The sequence below is a fragment of the Leucopleurus acutus genome, assembly GCF_964270905.1.
Source record: "Leucopleurus acutus genome assembly, chromosome: 8".
Taxonomy (NCBI): Eukaryota; Metazoa; Chordata; class Mammalia; order Artiodactyla; family Delphinidae; genus Leucopleurus; species Leucopleurus acutus.
In genome coordinates, this window is record NC_139151.1 from 107,119,410 (window position 1) to 107,139,213 (window position 19,804).

The 19,804-nt window shown below is 54.8% G+C and overlaps 1 protein-coding gene across 3 annotated transcripts; it reads right to left on the minus strand.

The window, feature by feature from the left end:
• Window positions 1–1,606: 1,606 nt before the first annotated feature.
• DHCR7 (7-dehydrocholesterol reductase) lies at window positions 1,607–18,631 on the minus strand. 3 transcript variants are annotated; one of them, XM_082844168.1, is made up of 10 exons: window positions 18,569–18,605; window positions 13,753–13,884; window positions 13,452–13,581; window positions 10,985–11,082; window positions 10,193–10,415; window positions 8,655–8,745; window positions 7,682–7,895; window positions 5,719–5,923; window positions 5,420–5,551; window positions 1,607–2,445 (listed from the first exon to the last, which is right to left on the minus strand). In XM_082844168.1, exons 3-10 carry the CDS (start codon window positions 13,476–13,478, stop codon window positions 1,981–1,983), a joined length of 1,455 nt encoding a protein of 484 aa, XP_082700294.1. In that variant the 5' UTR covers window positions 13,479–13,581; window positions 13,753–13,884; window positions 18,569–18,605; the 3' UTR covers window positions 1,607–1,980. The 3 variants fall into 3 exon arrangements, with proteins under 3 accessions (XP_082700294.1, XP_082700295.1, XP_082700296.1); XM_082844169.1 differs by having other exon boundaries at window positions 13,753–13,863; window positions 18,569–18,587; XM_082844170.1 differs by lacking the exon at window positions 13,753–13,884 and having other exon boundaries at window positions 18,569–18,631.
• Between the last annotated feature and the right edge of the window lie 1,173 nt (window positions 18,632–19,804).

The window sequence follows — 19,804 nt, forward strand, 5'->3', positions numbered from 1 at the left end:
CCTCCCTGCCCAAGGAGCGGGGCCCCCAGCACACTCCAGTCCTCGGTTCCTCCAGGTGTGAAGCAAGCCTAGCACTGCCATCGTTGTGCTTCTCCGCTCTCTTGTTGGGGGCAGGCGGCCAGACTGGAATTTCTTCCTTTGGCAAACGGAATGGATTCTCACACCCAGCACAAGAGTGGCCCCAACAGAGGGCCAACGGTGGGGAAAGTGTGGAGCCCGCCCCTGAATCCCGTGATCGGTACCCAAAGCTTTGAGGCAGGACCCAAGCATCTGATCCAAAGTTCCCCGGGCATCGCCTCTACACACCAGAAACTGAGCCCTTGTCTATGGCCAGGGCCCACTGGGAGACAAACCACAAGGAAGTCTGAACAGGGAAAGTTTAAAACAGGCACATCTACTTCATCGTGCTTCGCAGATAATCACGCTTTTTACAGACTGAAGGTTTCTGGCGACCCTGCATCCAGCAAGTCTACCGGTGCCACTTTTCCAATAGCATTTGCTCACTCTGCGTCTCTGTGTCACATCTTGGCGTTTCTGGCAGTACTTCAAACTTTTCTATTTGTTAACGGTGATCTGTGATCAGTGACCTGTGATGTTACCACGGTCATCGTTTTGGCATTTTTTAGCAATAAAGCTTTTTTAAATCAAGGTGTATGCACTGTCTTTTAAGACAATGCTATTTCATACTTAAAAGAGTACAGGATCGTGTAAACCTAACTTTTCTACGCACTGGGAAGCCAAAAAACTTGTGTGATTTGCTTTATTGTGATAATCGCTTTATTGGGGAGGTCTGGAACTAAACCTGCAATACGTCCCAGATACACCTGAATAAAGAATTATTAACTCTACTAGGGCATAACGTCTAAAGAGAGCCGTCAAGAATACCTGTGGGGACTTCCCTGGTGGCACAGTCGTTAAGAATCCACCTGCCAATGCAGGGGACATGGGTTTGAGCCCTTGTCCGGGAAGATCCCACGTGTCACGGAGCAACTAAGCCCGTGCGCTAAGCCTGCAACTACTGAGCCTGCACTCTAGAGCCCACAAGCCACCACTACTGAAGCCCGCGTGCCACAACTATTGAAGCCTGCGCGCCTAGAACCCGTGCTCCGCAACAAGAGAAGCCACTGCAATGAGAAGCCCGTGCACTGCAATGAAGAGTAGCCCCCACTCGCCGCAACTAGAGAAAGCCCGCGCGCAGCAATGAAGACCCAACGCAGCCAAAGATAAATAAGTAAATTGAAAAAAAAAAAAACCCAGAATACCTACGGGTCAAGGAGTTTGCCCAAGGTAAGAAAACACGTGAAGGGTGTCCCGTCCCCGAGGCTGGGGGTCCAGGTCTCCTTGGGGAAGGCTTGGGTGAGGCCCCCGGATGGTGTGGCCAAGTTCTCTGGGTGGCTTGGGCCAAGTATGTACAAGAACCAGAACCAGAAGATGCCCCTACTCACGCAGCATCCCTTAGCGCCCTCTACAGACAAACGTAACGAGGTGCACGTGCGAAGGAGAGAAGTCTGAAGGGCGCAGCTCACTACCGCAGAGCAGGTGATGCAGGGCTGCACCTGGGGCTGAGAGGCCGTCAATTGATAACTGCCACAGCTTACGTGTCCACTTCTACTTTATTTAGCAAGAGTAAGGGCAGGGCTGACCACGGGGGCTGGAAGACATCCCGTTCAGTGTCGGACTCCTGCTGTCTGGGCAGCGGGCGGCTCAGACCCCAGAGAAGAAACAGCGTCATCTGCGAGCCAGCCAGGTCATCCTCCCACCCTGGGGACACTGCACGGAGAAAGCTGGTCACTTCTGCTGGCGAGAAGGCAGTCGGTGTAAGCCCCCAGAATTCCACTCAGGACAAGTGCCGGGCTGTTTGCGTCTTACAGGTGAGGACGCAGAGGCTCCTGGAGTGCGGCGCAGAGATCCCGCTTCCCCAGCGGACCTGACTCCAGCTCTCCTCCCTGCCCCGCTGGGGGCTCCTCCCGGGGTGGCCCTTTAGAAGATTCCGGGCAGCAGGCGGTAAGGCACGGCGGCCGTGTAGCGCTCCCAGTCGCGGCCGTACTTGTTAGCACAGCGGTGCTCGTCCCGCAGGCAGCGGTGGGTAAGCAGGATGGCCATGTAGATGATGTAGAAGTAGGGCAGGAGGTGGCCGCCGCCGCAGGCCAGGCAGTACGCCAGGCTGCCCATCAGGTCGCCGGTGTAGTTGAAGTGGCGGGCCACGCCCCAGAAGCCGGACACCAGCAGCTTGCTGTGGTGCTTCTGCTCATCGGCCGACGTGAAGGAGCACTCGATGACCCTGGGCTTCCTGCCCCAGATCAGGCAGCGCCCGTCCGTGCGGCGGAAAAGGTCCTTCTGATGGTTGGCCATCCGGAAGATGTAGTAGCCCAGCAGGCCCAGCAGCAGGACGCCCAGGGAGTAGCGGGTGGACAGCTGCACGGGGTGGTACACCAGGTACAGACCCTGCAGGGCGAGCGGGAGGGGTCAGCGGGCTGAGCGGGACCGCGGGCTCGGGAGCATGGCCTGGGTTCAAAGCCCTGCTGCGCACCTGACCGGCTGCCCCCGTGCCCTGCCTCGGTTTCCTCTCCTGTAAATAGAAGCGCCTGCCCCGGAGGGTTGCTGTGGGATCAGACAGGTAACTATGCAAATCTGCACGTCCACCTACCTACCCACCTAGCTGCCTTCCTATCTATCTGTCTGTCTACACGTACATACATACACATGTGTATCATATATAGTATACATATTATATAACAATATTACAAGGATTATTTGAATATAATATTGTGATGGTTAATTTAATGTGTCACATTGGCTAGGCCACGGGACCCAGACACTTGGTCAAACGTTACGAATTTTTTTTTTTTTTTTTGCGGTACGCGGGCCTCTCACTGCCGTGGCCTCTCCCGTCGTGGAGCACAGGCTCCGGACGCGCAGGCTCAGTGGCCACAGCTCAGGGGCCACGGCTCAGGGGCCCAGCCGTTCCGCGGCATGTGGGATCCTCCCGGACCGGGGCACGAACCCGCGTCCCCTGCATCGGCAGGTGGACTCCCAACCACTGCGCCACCAGGAAAGCCCCACGAAGGTATTTTTTAGATGGGATTAATGTTTCCAACTAGACTGAGTGAAGCAGACCACCCTCTGCAATGTAGGTAAGCCTCGTCTAATCGGCGGAAGGCCCCAAGAATGAAAGAATCCCTGAAATAAGAGCGAATTCCACCAGCGGACGGCCTGCAGACCCAGCTGCGGTACCAACCCTTCCCTGGACCTCCAGCCTGCTGGCTGCCCTGAAGATTCTGGACTTGAATGCACCAGAGTCACATAATCAAATAAACACACATACATGTGTGTGTGTGTGTGTGTGTGTGATCTACTGCTAATGCTCTGCGTGCTTGGAAAATGGTGTTCACAAAATCAGGGAACCAGTGAGCCTGCAACCAGCCAAGCAGAGGAATGAGTCCAGAGGGTCCGTCCAGAGGATCCAGCGTAGGGACCAGAGTCCAGGACTTGTGGCCCCCAGCCCAGGGCCCTCTCCCCTCAAGTCTGCTCACTCTGCTGTGATTTTCCTGCTCTCCCAGTGATCCTGTTTCACGCTGCTGCACAGGGTCATCAGCCAGGTACCATGGGCCCCGTTATCACCGCCTGCAGGACTGGCTGCAACCACTCACCACCTGCCTGCGCACATCCGGGCCAGCCGACAAGGTCTGTTAGCATTGGTCCTCTCCACTCCTGCACGTCCTGTTTAAGGCAGGCCACTGCTAACCACTCAAGTGCCCTAGAACCCGCTCTTTCCCCCACCGCCACACCTCTTCATACCTGCTCACAGAACGGGCAGGTGGGCATCTGGCCAGGCCTCTGAAGCAGCCACCCTACACAGGAGCCCGCGTGCCATGCAGAGGAAAGCAGGGCTGTCCTCTGTGAGCTGGGAGGGGTGCGGGCGGGTTCATGATGAGGCCTCGCCCCTATTCCCCAACAGCCTCAGAACACGGCGGGTGCAGGAACGAGGATGCCCAGCCCTAACAGAGGTGACGTCCGCCCTGCTTTCTCAGAGATGCTCAGGGACGAGTTCAAGGCCCCCTCCCCCGGCTGGCAGCCCTACAGAGGTGCAAACCCAGGTCCCTCAGGTTCCCCAGTCAAGGTTTCTACCCTCGACTCTGCAGCGTGTGCTGAGGCTCTCCTGGGGACCCGGCCTGATTCACTACTCGTGGGAACTTTCCCCGGAGCCTGTGCCCCCCAACCCCCAGCATCCTCTTCTCGCCTGGAACACTCCCCTCTTGTAGGCCTCCCACGCGGTGCTGGCCTCTGATCCTCCAGCCTCCAATTGGGCAAGGCTTCCTGCCACCCCCACGTCCTGTGTCCCAGCCACGCTGAACTGTCTCGTGCCTTAAATGTCCCCCTCTGCCCTCCCCCCCCACCCTGATATAGTCCCCACTCCACCTTTCTGGAATGTTCTTACCCTCAGACTCATCATTCTGCTCTCAGCCTGGCTGTGACCCCCACCTGCTGGCTGGGGGCTCCTCCTTGGCCCTCTCTCAGGGGTCAGCACCCCACTTCCTGTCCAGCTCCCCCTCCCCGCACTGGACTGCCTGTGTCAGGGACTTTCCCTCCCAGCTGTGAGCTCCGAGAGCGCAGGGCCCCCTGCATCTCCTCCACTCTTGCGTGTACATACTCAAAGCTTAAATGCAAATGACGGAGGGAAAGAAGGCCTCTCATCCTTTCGGTCTTGAGATCTGAACACACATGAATACAAATACCCACCTCCATCCACCCAGATCCCCCAAAGCATTTCTTTTGACCCAAAGTTTACTCTGTATCATCTTCTCTCAGTCTATGGGCTGAGCTGTGTCCCCCAGATTCACATGTCGGAGTCCTGACACCCAGCATCCCAGAATGTGACTGTCTTTGGAGTTGCATGTCTTTCTTTCAAGAGGTGAGGAAGGTAAAATGCGGCCACTAGGGTGGGTCCTGATCCCACAGGACTGGTGTTCTTATAAGAGGAGGTCAGGACACAGACACACACAAAGGGACGATCCTGTGAGGACACAGTGAGGAGACGGCCGTCTACACGCCGAGGAGAGAGGCCTCAGGAGGACCAGCCCTGCCCACACCTGGGTCTCGGATTCCAGCCTCAGGACTGGAGACAATGAACCCTGTTGTTTATGCCGCCTGGTCCGTGGCATTTGTTACAGTGGCCTGTGCTGACTCGTACACTAAGCCTTCTCTTCTTCCTAAGACAGGGGAGCAGCCTCCCTTCTCCAGGTTCTGGCGCCACCCCACACCCCCCAAAAAAACAGACACTTGGGTGACGACAAGGCTCGGCATGTGCTCAGCTGTGTCTGCTCCGAGGGCAGCGCTGGGGGTGCCCGGGGACCTTACAGCTCAGTGTGCTGCCGTGCTGGGCATGCATCACAGGGGGCTCCCTGCCCCTGCTTCTCACCTGCAACGTGTAGAGGTACGGCAGCCAGACGCAGTCCCCCCAGCCCAGGTACCACCCAAAGTGGTCGTGGCAGATGTCAATGGTTTTCAGGTACCAGGTTTCGTTCCAAAAGAAGTCCAGCACATAGATGGCCTGCAACACAGGAGCGGCCGTGTACTGACCAGAGACACATGGGAAGGGGGCCGATCCCCACGTAAAGGCGGCAGATTACGGTCTTTTGAAAACCATCTGGCTTTCAGGCTTCCCCAGCGCCCACCGGGTGTCAGAGCTCCCACCCCCCTGGGCCACAGAGAGGCTACCTGCAGGACGTTGACCAAGACCATGGAGTTGGTCACGTGGCCGTAGAGCTCCTGCTGCTTGGCTGCGAAGGACAGGTTGATGAGGGTCCAGGCGACGATCCCGGGGCGTCCATTGAAGAAGAGCTTGAAGTCAAACCACTCCCCGATTCGGGGGTTAAACTCAACGCCCATCATGTAGTTGTAAAGGAAATTGCCTGTGAATTTGCTTTAAAATACAAAGAACAGATGCGTGTCGTGAACAAGCGCATCTCACAAGTGGCCTACTCGGCTGGCACGGACACAGGTGCCCAGCCCAGCCTGGGTACGGCAGGCCCAAGAGAGACGACCTGGGGGGAGACCTGCCGTGAACTGTGGGGATGCGGCAGGCAGAGGTCGCGTCAGCCTCCCTCCCTCCCCGCAGACTCAGTGCTTTGCTCCACGTTCGCCTCTGGCCCTTGAGTTGCTCGCTCTGTTCCAGGGAAGGTGGGGCGATTGTATCTGTGCACCTCCCTTGGGCCAGCACCCAGGGTCCTCCCTCCCCACTCCAGGCTCCCTGGAGGCACAGCACAGCTGAGCCGCCCAACTGGCTCGACTGGACAGAGATTTTATTCTGAAAGACTCACAGGGCATTCGGGTCTCCCGTGGGCAAGTGGAGTTATACGTGATGTCGAGGTAGATGTGAAAGAAAGCGTGCTGCTCAGAGCCGAGCGCCTGGCTCCAGGGCCCACACCCATCCCTTGCTGGGCAAGTTGAATGTTTCGTTACCTTGGTTACCTGACCTATAGCCCTCTCCAGGAGCGATCAGAGAATCAGCCATGATAACCCTTGTGGAGACCTTCATTAAGTATAACTTGCTGTACATACACAGGGATTTCTGTGCTAGTTAGAGAAACATATTTTCGTGTCCATTTCCCTCAGGTAGGTTAAGTAGAAAGAAGCCAAATATACAAAGTCTACAATAGGGGATGTGATTATAAAGCAGAGAAAATGAGTTCCATGAGTCCTAGAAGACCAGCCTCACTATTTGATAAAAAAATCACACAGGCTCAAAGTACCACCAACCAAACACATTTCCTAAGAGTTTAGGTGTAACAGTTAAAGGAAACATACTTTATTTTCATTTGGACCCCCAAACTAAAATGTAAGCACCCCGAGAATAAGAATCTTGTTTACACCTAAAGCCCCACTGCCTACACCTGTCTACAGGAGGAACCCAACAAACATCTCTTGATGAATGGACGGATGGAAGGAGGTGGGGAGGGTGGGATGGGGGGATAAGTGGATGGATGGATGAATGGGCTGGATGAATGGGTGCATGGGTGAATGGATGGATACAGGGAGACAGGAAGGGAGGGAGGGAGGGAGGGTTGGAGGAAGGGATGGGGGATGGATAGATGGGTAGGTGGTTGGATGGGGAGATGGATGGATGAATGGATGGGTGGATGGGTGGATGGATGGACAGATGGGTGGATGTGTGGGTGGATGAATGGACGAAGAACTGGATAGATGGAGAGATGAAGGAGAGATGGATGCATGGTTGATAACTATCCAACCCAGGGCCCCGTGAGAATGGACACCCATCAGTAAGGCTCTCCCTGGGAAGTTCTTACATTAAAGCCACTGAAAAAACAGGACTCCTCACTAAGACTGTTTCAGGCCACATTGACGTTCCAGAAAAAGAGGTGATGGACTGTCCTTGCCACCCGACCAGAATACGCCTTTTCCACCCCCCTGCTCCCTGACAGCCCTACACGACACAGCTCGGCCACCAGAGATGGACTCGGCCGTCTTCAACTGCATCCTCCCTAAGGCAGGAGAAGCCACCCAGATATTTGGAAAGGATGCTTCCCAGAGTCCATCAGGTTCCCTTAAGCTCCTCCTTCAAGGATTCTCAGTCCTCAGGGCTCTGCAACCTCCCAGCCCAAGGTAACAGAAAAAGGCACCTACTCTCCACCTTGGGCTCGACCGGCCGCTGAGGACGTACCAGTCTCGGGCGTCGGTGGGGAAGAAGTAGCCCTTGATCATGGCGAAGGTGGAGACGGCGTAGCCCAGAATGTTGGCACACCAGAGCAGCGGGATCCAGTTGTCAAAGATGATGGTGGGAGAGAAGCAGGCGAGGAGGTAGGAATTAAGAAACCAGAGGAGATGCGTGATGAGCCAGGCTTGCAGGCCGTTGATCTCATACTTGTTGACGATTCCTGCGGAGGGAAGAGGGAAGATTGGAGGCGCTCTCCCAGCTGCAACAGCTCCTGGCTCCGGCCCTGCCGCCTTTCTGGGCCTCAGCTGCCGGGGTCCCCAGACCCCAGGCTTGACAGCCAGTCAGCTGCTGCTGCCATTCGGGCCCCTAGGGTCAAAATGCCCGCGGCACACCTCACGCTGTGAGCTGGGGACTAACCGCTCCTGCTTGCCGAGTTCCTGGAAGGGTGAGAGGGTGCAGGATGTCTGGAACCAGCCAGAGGCGGAGTCACCAGCCTGCAGTTTGCCGGAGGCTGGGGCTGAGCTACAGCAGAAGCGGACGAGCGTCCCCTAGGGTACCTGGCGGGGGACCCAGCAGCCTCCCTGAGGGACCAGGTGCTCTCTGTGTGCTGGGGTGGGGTCTCAGTGACTGCGGGGAATGAATGGGCCAGGCAGCCCCAAGGACCCCTTAACAAAAGCCCCGTCCCACCAGGTGCCCCTGGGGGACTCGAAGCGTCGCCGCCGGGGAGAAGCTCCATGAGCCCGGCTACACAGCCAGCGTGGGGCAGGGCGCATTCCGTTCCGACTGAGAAGGTGACTTCCCACCTCGAATCTGGGGCGGTCCCGGGGTGTGGAAATTCCCAAGCAAAGTTTTTACTTTGTCTGGGGGCAGCCTTTGGGATGGCAGCTGCGTGGGGGCGGGGCTGGGGGGAGGCCTCGTGAGATGAAGGGAGGGCAGAGCTGGCACGGGTGGTGGGCAGCAGGGGCGGGGCCCAGCTCACCTGCAGGAGTCATGGCGCCCTCCTGAACGCCCCCCACGTAGCCCGGCAGAAACTTGTGGCAGAAGTCAGGAAGCAGCACGTACAGAAGCACCTGAGACACAGAGATCTTCCGCTGAATCCCCTGTGAGCTGGGGGCCTGCTGTGCTTCGACACAGCCTTGCTTTGTTAACCCAGATGATAAACGGGGAGGTGCCGAAGGAACGGGAGAGAGCCTACTCATAGCCAGTTATTTCTTCCAGGAGAGTCTATAGCTCCGGGAGCTCTGGCTGCAGGCTGACTGCGGGCTTTGAAGGGGGCCCTGAACAGGAAACTCATCACTGCTCAGAGCGCCCAAGCCGTCTCCCCACGGGACTCGGCCACTCCCGTCGGGAGAACCCACTAGTTCACATTCTGGACGACTCACCCTTTGGAAGGGTTCGCCGAAAGTGTTCAGTGCGCTCCCAAGCTCGTGCAGCCCTCCCCAATGTCTAATTAGAGAACAGTTTCACCCCCTCCAAAGGGAACCCCACACCCGTAAGCAGTCACTCCCCTCGGCCCCTGCCCACCAGCCCCTGACAACCACTAACCCACTTTCTGTCCCTATGGATTTGCCTGTCCTGGACTTTTCACATAAAAGAATCAGACAGGATGTATCCCTTTGTTGCTAATTTCTTTCACTGAGCATCGTGTTCTGAAGGTCCGTCCACGCTGCAGCCTGTGTCAGACCTTCATTCCTTTTTATGGCAGAACACCATGCCACCACGTGGATGGATTGTGTGTGTCCATAACTGTCGATGGACACGTGGGCTGTTTCTGCCTTTAGGCTACTGTGACTCTCGCTGCTCTGAATCACTTTTTACCCAAAGGGACCAAGAGACCTGAAATGAGAGGGAATCTGAAGCTCGAAAGCTGGGAATGTGGGGAGAAACAGCTAGTAGTGGTCAAAGTCTTCCTTTAGAACAGGAAACCCCAGGGCGGGGAGGGGGTGGCATCTCACAGCACCGTTTCCCTGGAAACCTCCTGGGTTCAGATAATAAAACACCACCTGCTCACCAAGTTCATGGTGCAGACAGCCTTCTGATGAACTCCTTCTGGTTGGGAGGCCAGTGGGGTCACAGCAGAGCCAAGGCTGTCCTTGGACAGGTCTGTGCAACCACCTGCAGGGGACACAGCCTTGGCTTTGCTGAGACCGAGAACGGCCCTTTAGGATAAGCTCCCCATTGTGCGTGGGGCTTCCCTGGTGGGCCACGCCCTCACGCTTTGCCACGGGGTCCTGCTTCCCGCTCAGCAGGTCCCCACAGGGCTGGGCACAGCCCTGAACCTCAAGGAGGCTCAGCGGAAAGTGAGTCGGACACTGAAATGCCACCAGGTGCCCTTGATCTGAAGACAGCGCTAAGTCCGTCGGGCTGCAGGTGATTCCCTGCTGGGTCCCGGGAATGAGGACACCAGTTTGAGCCAGGACTCCACCCCTGACAAGGGGCCAGGACTGTCCCGGCAGGAGGGGACGCTCTGCAGAGGCGGAGCCCCGCCCATGGTGGCCGGTGGCCGGGAGGGCTGACCTGGAACGTGACCCATGCCACGTAGATCTGGGCCGCTTTCGTCGTCACAGGTGGCGTCTTGGCCCAGATGTCCGAGAGTCGAGCCCGCCCGGTGGCGATGTCCACCAAGGGGGCCGTCAGGGAGCAGCTGTACTGGTCGCAGGCCATGATGAAATAGTACACGATGAAGGGTGCAAACAGCAGCAGGAAGGTGACGCTTGCCAGGGAAAACCAGTCCACCTCCCTGTGGGGCGGACGGACGGTAGGTCACGTGGCGCCCTCCTGACCCTCCGACCCGACGCACGGGATGCTCTGCTCCACGTGCAAACCCGCCAGCGCTTCCCAAGAGAAGGTTGTCAGCTCGCAGCGCAAAGGCCCCCACTGCCTGGGGAAGGCACCCCACCTGCATGCTCCACCGTAAGCAGTCTGAAGGCTGACAGACCCGTGGGCACCCCCAGAAAGCCCAGGGCCCAGGGCACGAAAGGCAGAAGGCTTTTCACAACCCAGGTGGCCAGAGGCTTCCCGTTCCGGGCCATGGGGGACATTCACCAAGTCCCCAGCACCCTATGGCTCGACAACCATGACCCCCGTGCGCTGCACAGTGAGGGCGGTACAAGGGCACCAGCTGTCCTTGGAATCAGTTTTTAGTTTCTTCTTGTAATTCCTCACTCTCTAAAAGGGGAAACTGCTACTAATGATAGTCTTGCTGATAAAAAGAATTTTTTAAATAGGTTCACGAAATCCCAAAGGCTGGCAACCTCTCACTGAGATTCCACTTTACTTTCTAGCTGGGAAGATGGGTGAGAGCCTTACCAGGCACGGCCCCACTGCCCGTGGGTCGCGGCCTTGCTGACGCTGCCAGGACTCTTGGTTTTGGGGTCGTTGGACTGCGACTTTGCAGCCATTGGGCCCTGAGGGAAGGAGACACTGCGTTCAGATCGTCCCGTGACAAACAGACACTGCACCTCCCTGCCACTGTTCACAGGCCCCACAGGGCTGGCCTCCTTCATTCACCTATTCTTTATCTTGTCCTAGATGGGAGATTCCAGGCAGGGAAGAGATCAGTGCATCTTGGACTCACTCCTGGAACCCGCAATAACCTCCCACATGGCCCTACTTCTGCTCTTGCCTGTCTCAATTCATTTTCCAACGACAGCAGAACATCCTTCTTACTACGTGAACCCAGACACCTGTGGCTCAGAACCCTCCCACAGTGTGCTCCTTCCTCCCCTCGTCCCCACTCTCCCTTCATACCCTCTGCTCCAGGCACAAGGAGGCCTCTACCAATCCTTTTTTTTTAAATTTTATTTATTTATTTGTTATAAGCAGGTTCTTATTAGTTATCTACTTTATACATATTAGTGTATACATGTGAATCCCAATCTCCCAGTTCATCACACCACCACCACTACCCCCACCTCCCCTGCCACCTTCCCCCCTTGGTGTCCATACGTTTGTTCTCTACATCTGTGTCTCTATTGCTGCCTTGCAAACCGGTTCATCTGTACCATTTTTCTAGATTTCCCTACCAATCCTTAAATGTGGTTTATCTTGTTCATGACACCCGCTACTTCTCAGGTTAGAACACGCTTCACAGGTCTCCTCATTCAGGTCTCCTATAAAATGTCCCCTCCTCAGTATATGACTTTTTATTTTTCCTGGAGTTAATGGTTGCCTCACTTTTTCCATTTTCTAAGGTTCCTACGCATCTATCACTAACTTTTTTCTCTGAATGCTCTAACAGAGCTATCATACATATTAATAATTTTTCTACATACTCCCAACACGATTTATCATTTCCATTCCTCTCTCCCACCCATAGCCACTCATCTTGTACCAACATACAAGCCAACCAGTGGTCATAATATGGGGGAAGCAGTGACGTCTCCACGTCTAGAACAAGTTCACAATTGTCAAGGTTCCAAATATCAGGCATTAAAAAAAAGATGATCTTAAAAGCTTTCAGAAAAAAATCCAGGATTAAGAGTCACACTAGCAGCAGGCTGGATTCTAGAAAACAAGGGTGGAAAACTCAAAATTCTGACGGAAACTTATTTCAACCTACAGTTCTATTCCCAGGTTAACTATTATTCAGAGAAGACACAGGATCCAGAAAGCTGCTAAAGAAATGCCCAAGGAAAGGACAAGAGGAAGTCCCAAGAGAACAGCTGTGCAGTGGATCAGACAGTAACCGGTCCACACCGGAACAAGACGAATGGCTACAGGGGTGAGGGAGGAAAGGAAATGACACATTTTGTTGTGTTCGAGTGTGTAGAACAATCATTGATATGTATGACGGCTCTGTTAAAACATGCAGGAAAAAAATTAGTGATAGATACACAGAAACCTGAGTATATGGAAAAAGGGAGGCGGCCATTAACTCCAGAAAGATTAAAAAGCCATACAAAGGGGGAAAACACCCAAACCATAATGATAGTACATTACTTAGCTTAACAGTAAATAATAATAACTTTGCCAGAACCGTGTAAACTCTGATGACTGACTGACTACTAGATGTATAGAAGGAACCGTGTAAAGCTGGGAGTGCTGAAAGGAAATGGTTTAGAGAGAAGCAGGTGAAAACCACACAAAAGTAGCTAAGGGAATGAAAAGTATTCACTTCTGGGAAGTGAGGCTATGAGATGAGTCACGGAACTGTTCACTTTATATATAAGCCTCTTAACACTGATTTTATTCTAAATGGGAACATGAATTACTTTAATACAACTGTGTATTCATTTACAATTTTTCAGTAATGAAAACTGCAGCCACATAAGTTAATTTACACAGGTTAGTTTGTGGAGCATCTGCGATGTACAAGGCAGGCTGAAGAGTTCTTTATAGGCGGGGACCACCCATCTTTACAGCCCCAAAACACAGAACACCGAGCCTGGTACATAGCAGCTACTCTGATCTAACGTGCTGGAAAGTTGCAAAAGGGCCAGAAATGTACAGGCTGAGAACGAAATGTGGAAAGCCGAAAAGAAGAAGCGTATCTTCTAGGGATTAAAACAAGCCCAAATAATTATTCTGAGCTTATAATAGCGCTCATTCACTCCTCTGTCATAAGCACTGAATTTTTAATAAAGGTGTAAGTAACATCCTTGGCAGGAGATGGCTGAAAATAGGGCACAGGGTGGCATTCTGGATGTAATTTATTGTTTTGCTAAGAGTCAGACGAGAATTGATACCAGGAGCTGAGGGACCAGCTGCCTCTACTTCTCCAAAGCTGAAAAATCCCTGCCTTTGCCCAGGAGCAGCAGTGCTGAGATGGGCTTACCTCCAACCTCTTACCAAGCGGTTTCATGGCAGAACGCAGGTTTTCCTTCTCGAACCGCCCCCTTTCAAGTCGCTAGATTCCCACGCTCCACAAGGCCCGCTTGATCCTTTTCAACCCGCTGAACAAAGTCCTGCAGGGGACACGAAGAGACTCAGGGGAACAAAGGGAGATAAGGACCCAGATGGTATTTTCTCGAGGCCCGCCGCTGGGACCAAGTGAAAGGCGCAAGCTCAGCGCCTAGGGGTTCTAAAGCACAAGAGGCCCCCACGGGTGGGGATCCCCCAGGAGAAGGCAATCTTACCACGCAGCTTCTCTGCCTGGCACCCACGCCGTCTGCCGAAGAGTAAGCACTGATCAACAACGGGCAGAGCAGGATGGAGGGCTTCAGGGAGGAGTTGTCTTGCAGATGAGCCTTAACACGGCAGACACGGAGCTGGTGAACAGCAACGAGCCAAAGCTGGCTTCTTTGCAGACTCACGCCAGGCAGCGCACGTGCCTCTGAACCGTTTCTACAAGCCATTTGTGCCACTGACCCGGATCAAGCCCCGCTAGAGCCTGCACGTTCCCACCGCACGTTCTAGGAGCCAGTGAGCTCCCAAGAATACGGGGCACCACTGACAGTAATCTGGGCTCGGAGGCTGGTTCTCAGCAGACGTACCGGACCTGGGACCTTCCTGAGTGTCTTGGGGCATCAAAGCCCCCCCGCCACACACACAAACACACACGAGGTTCTGCGCTTGTTGTTAAAGCTGGATAAAGGAGGTTTCGTGTCCACACCCGGGAAGGAGCCAGGGAAATGCCTGGGGGCACCCTGGTCAGCTCCCTGGGCCGGATTTTGAGTTCCACAGGCCAAAGATAAAGGGATGTTTCTCCTGAGGGTTTGGGATGATGTAGTGTGAGTGCCCGACAGTAAGCGTCCATTTCAAAAGCCATCCACCTTGAATAAACACATAGCCACCAGCAGAACCACCAGATAAGGACCGAGGCGTCCCCCAACCCACGAAGGGCCCTCACTCAGGAAGTCCGGGGTAACCTAGCGACTGACAGCTTGAGTAACCGCGCTGCTCCCTTCCCACACCCTAATTCCTGTTCCTATGCTTTAAATTCACCAATAAAGAGTGACCCCGTGAAGCCTAGACAGCCCGCCCTCACGCCCTCATAAAGGCAGAGCCAGCCCCACACCCGCACCCTCTTTCTACCCACAACCTGGCTGCGTGCACCCACAGGACCCATGAGCAATAGATCTCGTTCCTCAACGTTCCATGATGGTTTTTGCTGAAGGCGTCCTGCAATCATGGTGAGAACCTCAGGGGCCAGTCTGGCCACTACACGGCCCGGCGGGGGAGACGTCTGTGGGCTCCTCACAGCAGAGCAGTCCAGCCGAGTGCCTCCAATGTTCTATAGCTGAGAACATCACCATCGACAGCCCGGGGCGCACACAACAGAAGGCTTAAGCCCCGTGGCAGTGCTTTCGGCATCTCGAGGGTTTGGTATTTGGAGATGCATGGCAGGGATGGGATGGCACGGTGAACCCCCAGGAGGCCCAGATGTCACCCTCAAGGCTGCCAGTTCTCTGCTGGTTTGGTTTCCTCATCCGCAAAGTAACTTACTCTGTCGGGTAAATGAGGTCACGGGGCCAAGTGCTCAGAGCCCCACCCAAGCCCCATCAGAGTCCGCCCCAGAGAGTCGGCTACTGCCGACACCGCCACCAGCACCACCCAGGCCTCAGGAAGGCTCAGTGGGGCTCACACAGGGCATCGGGGTGACGTTTGGCCTGTCAGAGGTCTAAGGGGGATGCACCTGCAAGGCCCAACCCCAGAGGGTTCTGTTACCCACTGCACAGCTCATCACTCCTCAACGTAGTGGTTTAAAACAACAATCTATCAGGACTTCCCTGGCAGTCCAGTGGTTAGGACTCCATGCTTTCACTGCTAAGGGCACAGGTTCAACCCCCAGTCGGGGAACTAAGATCCCACAAGCTGAGGGGTGCAGTCAAAACAAAACAGTCTTTCGTCCTTTGTTCCCGTGGGTTGGGAATCTGGGGAGGCTGGCTAAGTAGCTATGGCCTGGGGTGTCCCGGAGCGGCGGCTCATCACGTGCTCGCTCGGTGTGGGCTAGCTTGGGCTTCCTCCCAGCATGGCGGACTCAAGGCAGTGGGAGGAGGTGCCCGAGCTGCCTTTTCTGCCCTGCGTCAGCCCAGCACATTCATCTGGCTACACTGAGTCACAAGCCCACCAGCTTTCAAGGGGAGGGGAAGCAGGCTCTGACTCCTGATGGGGAAGCTGCAGGGTATTAAAAGAACGTGAGATCCTGGATGATACAACCTATCATAGGTGACGACTATTTATTGAGCATTTACCAAGCTCCAAGCACCCATCAGCTCATAGAATTCCCACCCCAATCCTGGAGAGTTGCCATCATTAGGCCCATTTTACAGATGAGGGGGTTGAGGCGAGGAACGCGGAACAAGTTGTTAGCACAGACCTACAGGGACAGAGCTGGGTCTGCGTGCACGCCAGGCTCTGTGACACACTTGGGAGGCTGTGGAGTAAAATTCAGAGTAGTGATAACAAGAGCCAACCTCTCTGAGTGCTGCGCCAGGTACTATCCTAACATACATACAGAAACATTTAGTTGGAATGTTGTCGGAACAGCAGGGGTTCTGTTTTGGAAATTTGTTAGTCCAAGGAGTGGTAGACACTGAAAAATACAGACATGCCCCAACTTGGACTTAAAGGAATGATACAATTCAGAACCGGTGAGAGTTGGGCAGCTGCTCTCCTGGTGGGAGAACAATTTCAGAGGCCAGGTAGACCTTCAGGTTGACCCAGCATTTACTTGTACGAATTTATCCTGGGACACATACAGATGGCTGTGTAAACCCACAGGTGAGAGAAACACTGACACACCGGTGCAGGGGAATACTCAGCAACTGTTAAAAAGAATGAGCTTACCGTGGCAGAAAGTTCCCTGGTATGTTACAGCACAAGGGCCAGCCGCAAGACGGTCTATCACTAAAAAGCTATTCAAAAAGCCGTATACCCAAACCCTCAGTAGTGTGGGACATCCACGTGGGCTTCCCCCCCCGGCCCCGCCTTTTCCTAGTTTGTCTAGTGGATACTTGTATAATAAAATAATTTAACAACGATGAAATGAGTTGTTGGTACAGCTCTTGGAGTTCTTAGAGCCACAATTCTGGGAACATCTGTGGCTCTCTCCGGGGTCAGGGAGGTCATCTGCTCTCAAGGCATAGGGGAGTGATTTCGGGGGTCATTCTTGGGTTCACCTGCAGCTTTTTTGCATCCCCCCCCCCAGCCCTCTGCCGATGGTCACTCCCTCAACTGGCGCATGCAATTCACAAGCCCCAATTGACAAATGCAGAGGCTGCTCTTGGCACTGGACAGCTCTGGCCTGGCTCTCTGGGGAGGGCTGAGGTCCTGGCTGGGGCATGGCAACCCGCTCCTGGGGCGCTTCTGAGGCCTCCAGAAATACATGTGAGCCCTGGAAGGAAACTCCAGAAACGATGACCTCTGATTCGAAAGGGTAAATGGCAGCTTTGACTGCAGGTACAGGGTTTCTGTTTTTTGAAAGTTGCAAAATATACACTCACTGTAACACCATCACTGCAACAGAAGTTTGAAAGTCAGACAACAAATCCCCTCAATCCAGCCCCTGGAGTCACTGAATTTTGCTGTGTATTCTCCGGATTGTCTCACGAGCTACTTGTCACACGATACACACCCACTCTCCCGCCTTTTTCTCCCCCCAAATTCGTTTACCTCTAAACTCTTTTGTAAGTTTGCTTCTTCACTTTCTCTGATCTTAGAAAGCAGCTTTCTACTAGGTAGATCTTCTACATAAATAGGTAGATTTGCTGCATAAATCTGCCACTTTTTTTTTAGCAGCAGTAGTTACGTAAAAGGATTTTGTGGGAAGTTTTCCAAGAATTAATTGTGCATGGTTGTTTCTGGGTTTCTGCCTGGCAAACCGTCCTGGTTTTTGAGTGGCGAGTGTCCTGCAGGTGGGGTAACTCCATCCTCCTCAGGCCTGTTCCTGCCGCCTTCCTGGGGACCTTCAAGGTGCCTGGGGCTGCTCAACCACCACCTGGCCCCTGCAAACCCCAAGCTTCTCAGCTTCTCATCCCCACCCCCACCCCCCTACTAAATGCAGGCATTGCCTACGGGGCTCTTCCCCCCAAACCAAAGTCATGTAGCCGGTATCTCTGGGTTTGAACCCCGGCTCTGCCGCTAAGTACATGACTCTACACGTCACTTCACCTCTCGGGAGCCTCAGTCTCCTCATCTGTAAGATGGGGGCAATGCCAAGTACACAGGTTGTTCTGAGAATTAAGGTCTAAGCACCCAGCCCAGTGCCGGACACTCAGGAAACACCCTATAAATAACAGGTCTCACACACCACTTTTGATAAACACGATTCCTCATTTCCAACTTTCCTGTCTCCTTTCTTTACCTTTTGTCGGGAATCTCACCAGAGCAATTCCTACCCTTAAAAACCTTTTTCATAAAATTATAAAATGTCCAGGAAAGAGGCAATACATCATTATTTAAGTTAGTCGGGAAAGCTGGAAAAGAAAAGAGGGAGCGTTTGGTCTTTTGTGAGCACTCCCTGCCCTGCCCGCCGTGCATCGACCCCCCCTCACCCCCCCCATTAATCTATTCCTAGTAAAGCAATTCAGAGTCTCCTGCTACCTGCTCCCACCTTCTCGGTGAGCAAAGACAAATTATCCGCGTTTCCTCACCAGAAAACTGCATCCGCTCACGCGGGGCACCCGAGGAAGCAACCGGCCCACCCGGCGCAGGAAGCACCCACCTGGCTCCGCCCCGGCTCCTCCGGGATCTCCCGACCACCGGGGGACGGAGCATCTCCGAAAGGCCGTCTTCGGGTGGCCAACCTGCGCCCCTAGATCTCCGGCCTCTGCTCACCTGCACGCACGCACCCCTGCCCACCTGAGCACGCATCTCCTCCTCGCCAGAGCACTAGCCCCCCTCCACGCTCCTGCGCGCACCCATCCCACCCCTGACCTGCGCACGCCCCCGGACCTGCTCGCCCCCCGCTCCCCTGCGCGCGTCTCACACTTGCGCAGCTGGCCCGCTTACCTGAGCGCCAGTCTCCGCGCCCGGCTCCGCACCCGCTCCTACTCGCGCGCTCCAGGCCGGTCGTCCCAAGATGTGGCGTAATGGCAGGTGACCAATCGGAGACGGGCCCTGTGAGGCCCGGCGCCCTCGCGCCCCGCGATTGGCCGCGACGCCTCGCCCCACCCCCTGGGCTGACTCCGGGCCACCGCGCGCTCCATTCGGCAGCCGCTGGGCGCGAGATTGACAGCTGAGGGCCAGTCCCGCGCACAGCCTCCCTAAGGGGCGGGGAGCCCCGCCCAGGCTGGGGGCTGGGGAGGGGGGGGGTTCGTCCCCACCGGTGGTGGTGGGCAAGCGGCTTAGATCCCCAGCCTCAGTTTCCTCTTCTGCCAATGGGGCTTCAAAGGCGCGCAGCCCACGCTGAGCCTGTGGTGTACAGATTGCCGGGTCCACAACAACCCACAAAACAGACCAAAATCCCAGCTCTTGGGGCGCACGCGCGGTAGTGGTGGTGCGTAATCAATAAACAATCGGGCAGGCAAATAGGGTGTCAGATGGTGGAAAGTGGTGCGGAGAAGATCAAAACAGGGTGTGTGGGTAGCAGCTTTATTCAGGGGTGTCGGGGAGAGCCCGCCGCTAGGAGGCCACCCCAGGCCTTCCCCAGGAAGGGACCGGGAGGTGGAGTTTAGGGTGCGCTCGCAGTGTGCAGGGCTGGGTGGAGAGAGAAGCTGAGTGGGGATGCGAGCAGCAGCTTAGGTCAACCACGTGGAGAAGCCCCCTAATAAGACAGCCCCTCAGAGTTGTCCCCTGGGCAGTGATAAGAGAAATGTTCACAGGTCAAGGTGTGAGGGAGTCATTCCGGCTTGTACGCGGTTCACCCTGCACTCCAGGCTCACCAGAACAGCCTGTTCGTGGCCCATTAAACGTGCGCTGTACATCTGCTTTAACCATTCAAGAAAAGAATGCGTTTAAAAATCAAAAGGGAGTGACTATGGTTCAGGCATTTGAAATGGATCTGGGTGGCCTTTGTGGACATGGTTTCAGGCCTGTTCCTACATCACTGAGAACCTGAATTTTCTGGACTGTGTCAGCCTCAAGGACACCACCAGCTGTTCTCAGAACAATAGCTGCTGGCTGCCCGCTGTAACCTTGAAAGGCTCGAGGTCTCCTCTTGTAACTATGCAACCATGTTGGACCCCAACCAATCCTTGCTTAACAGGCGCTCTGACTTCTTGCCAACTGCAATTTCAATTCTTAACA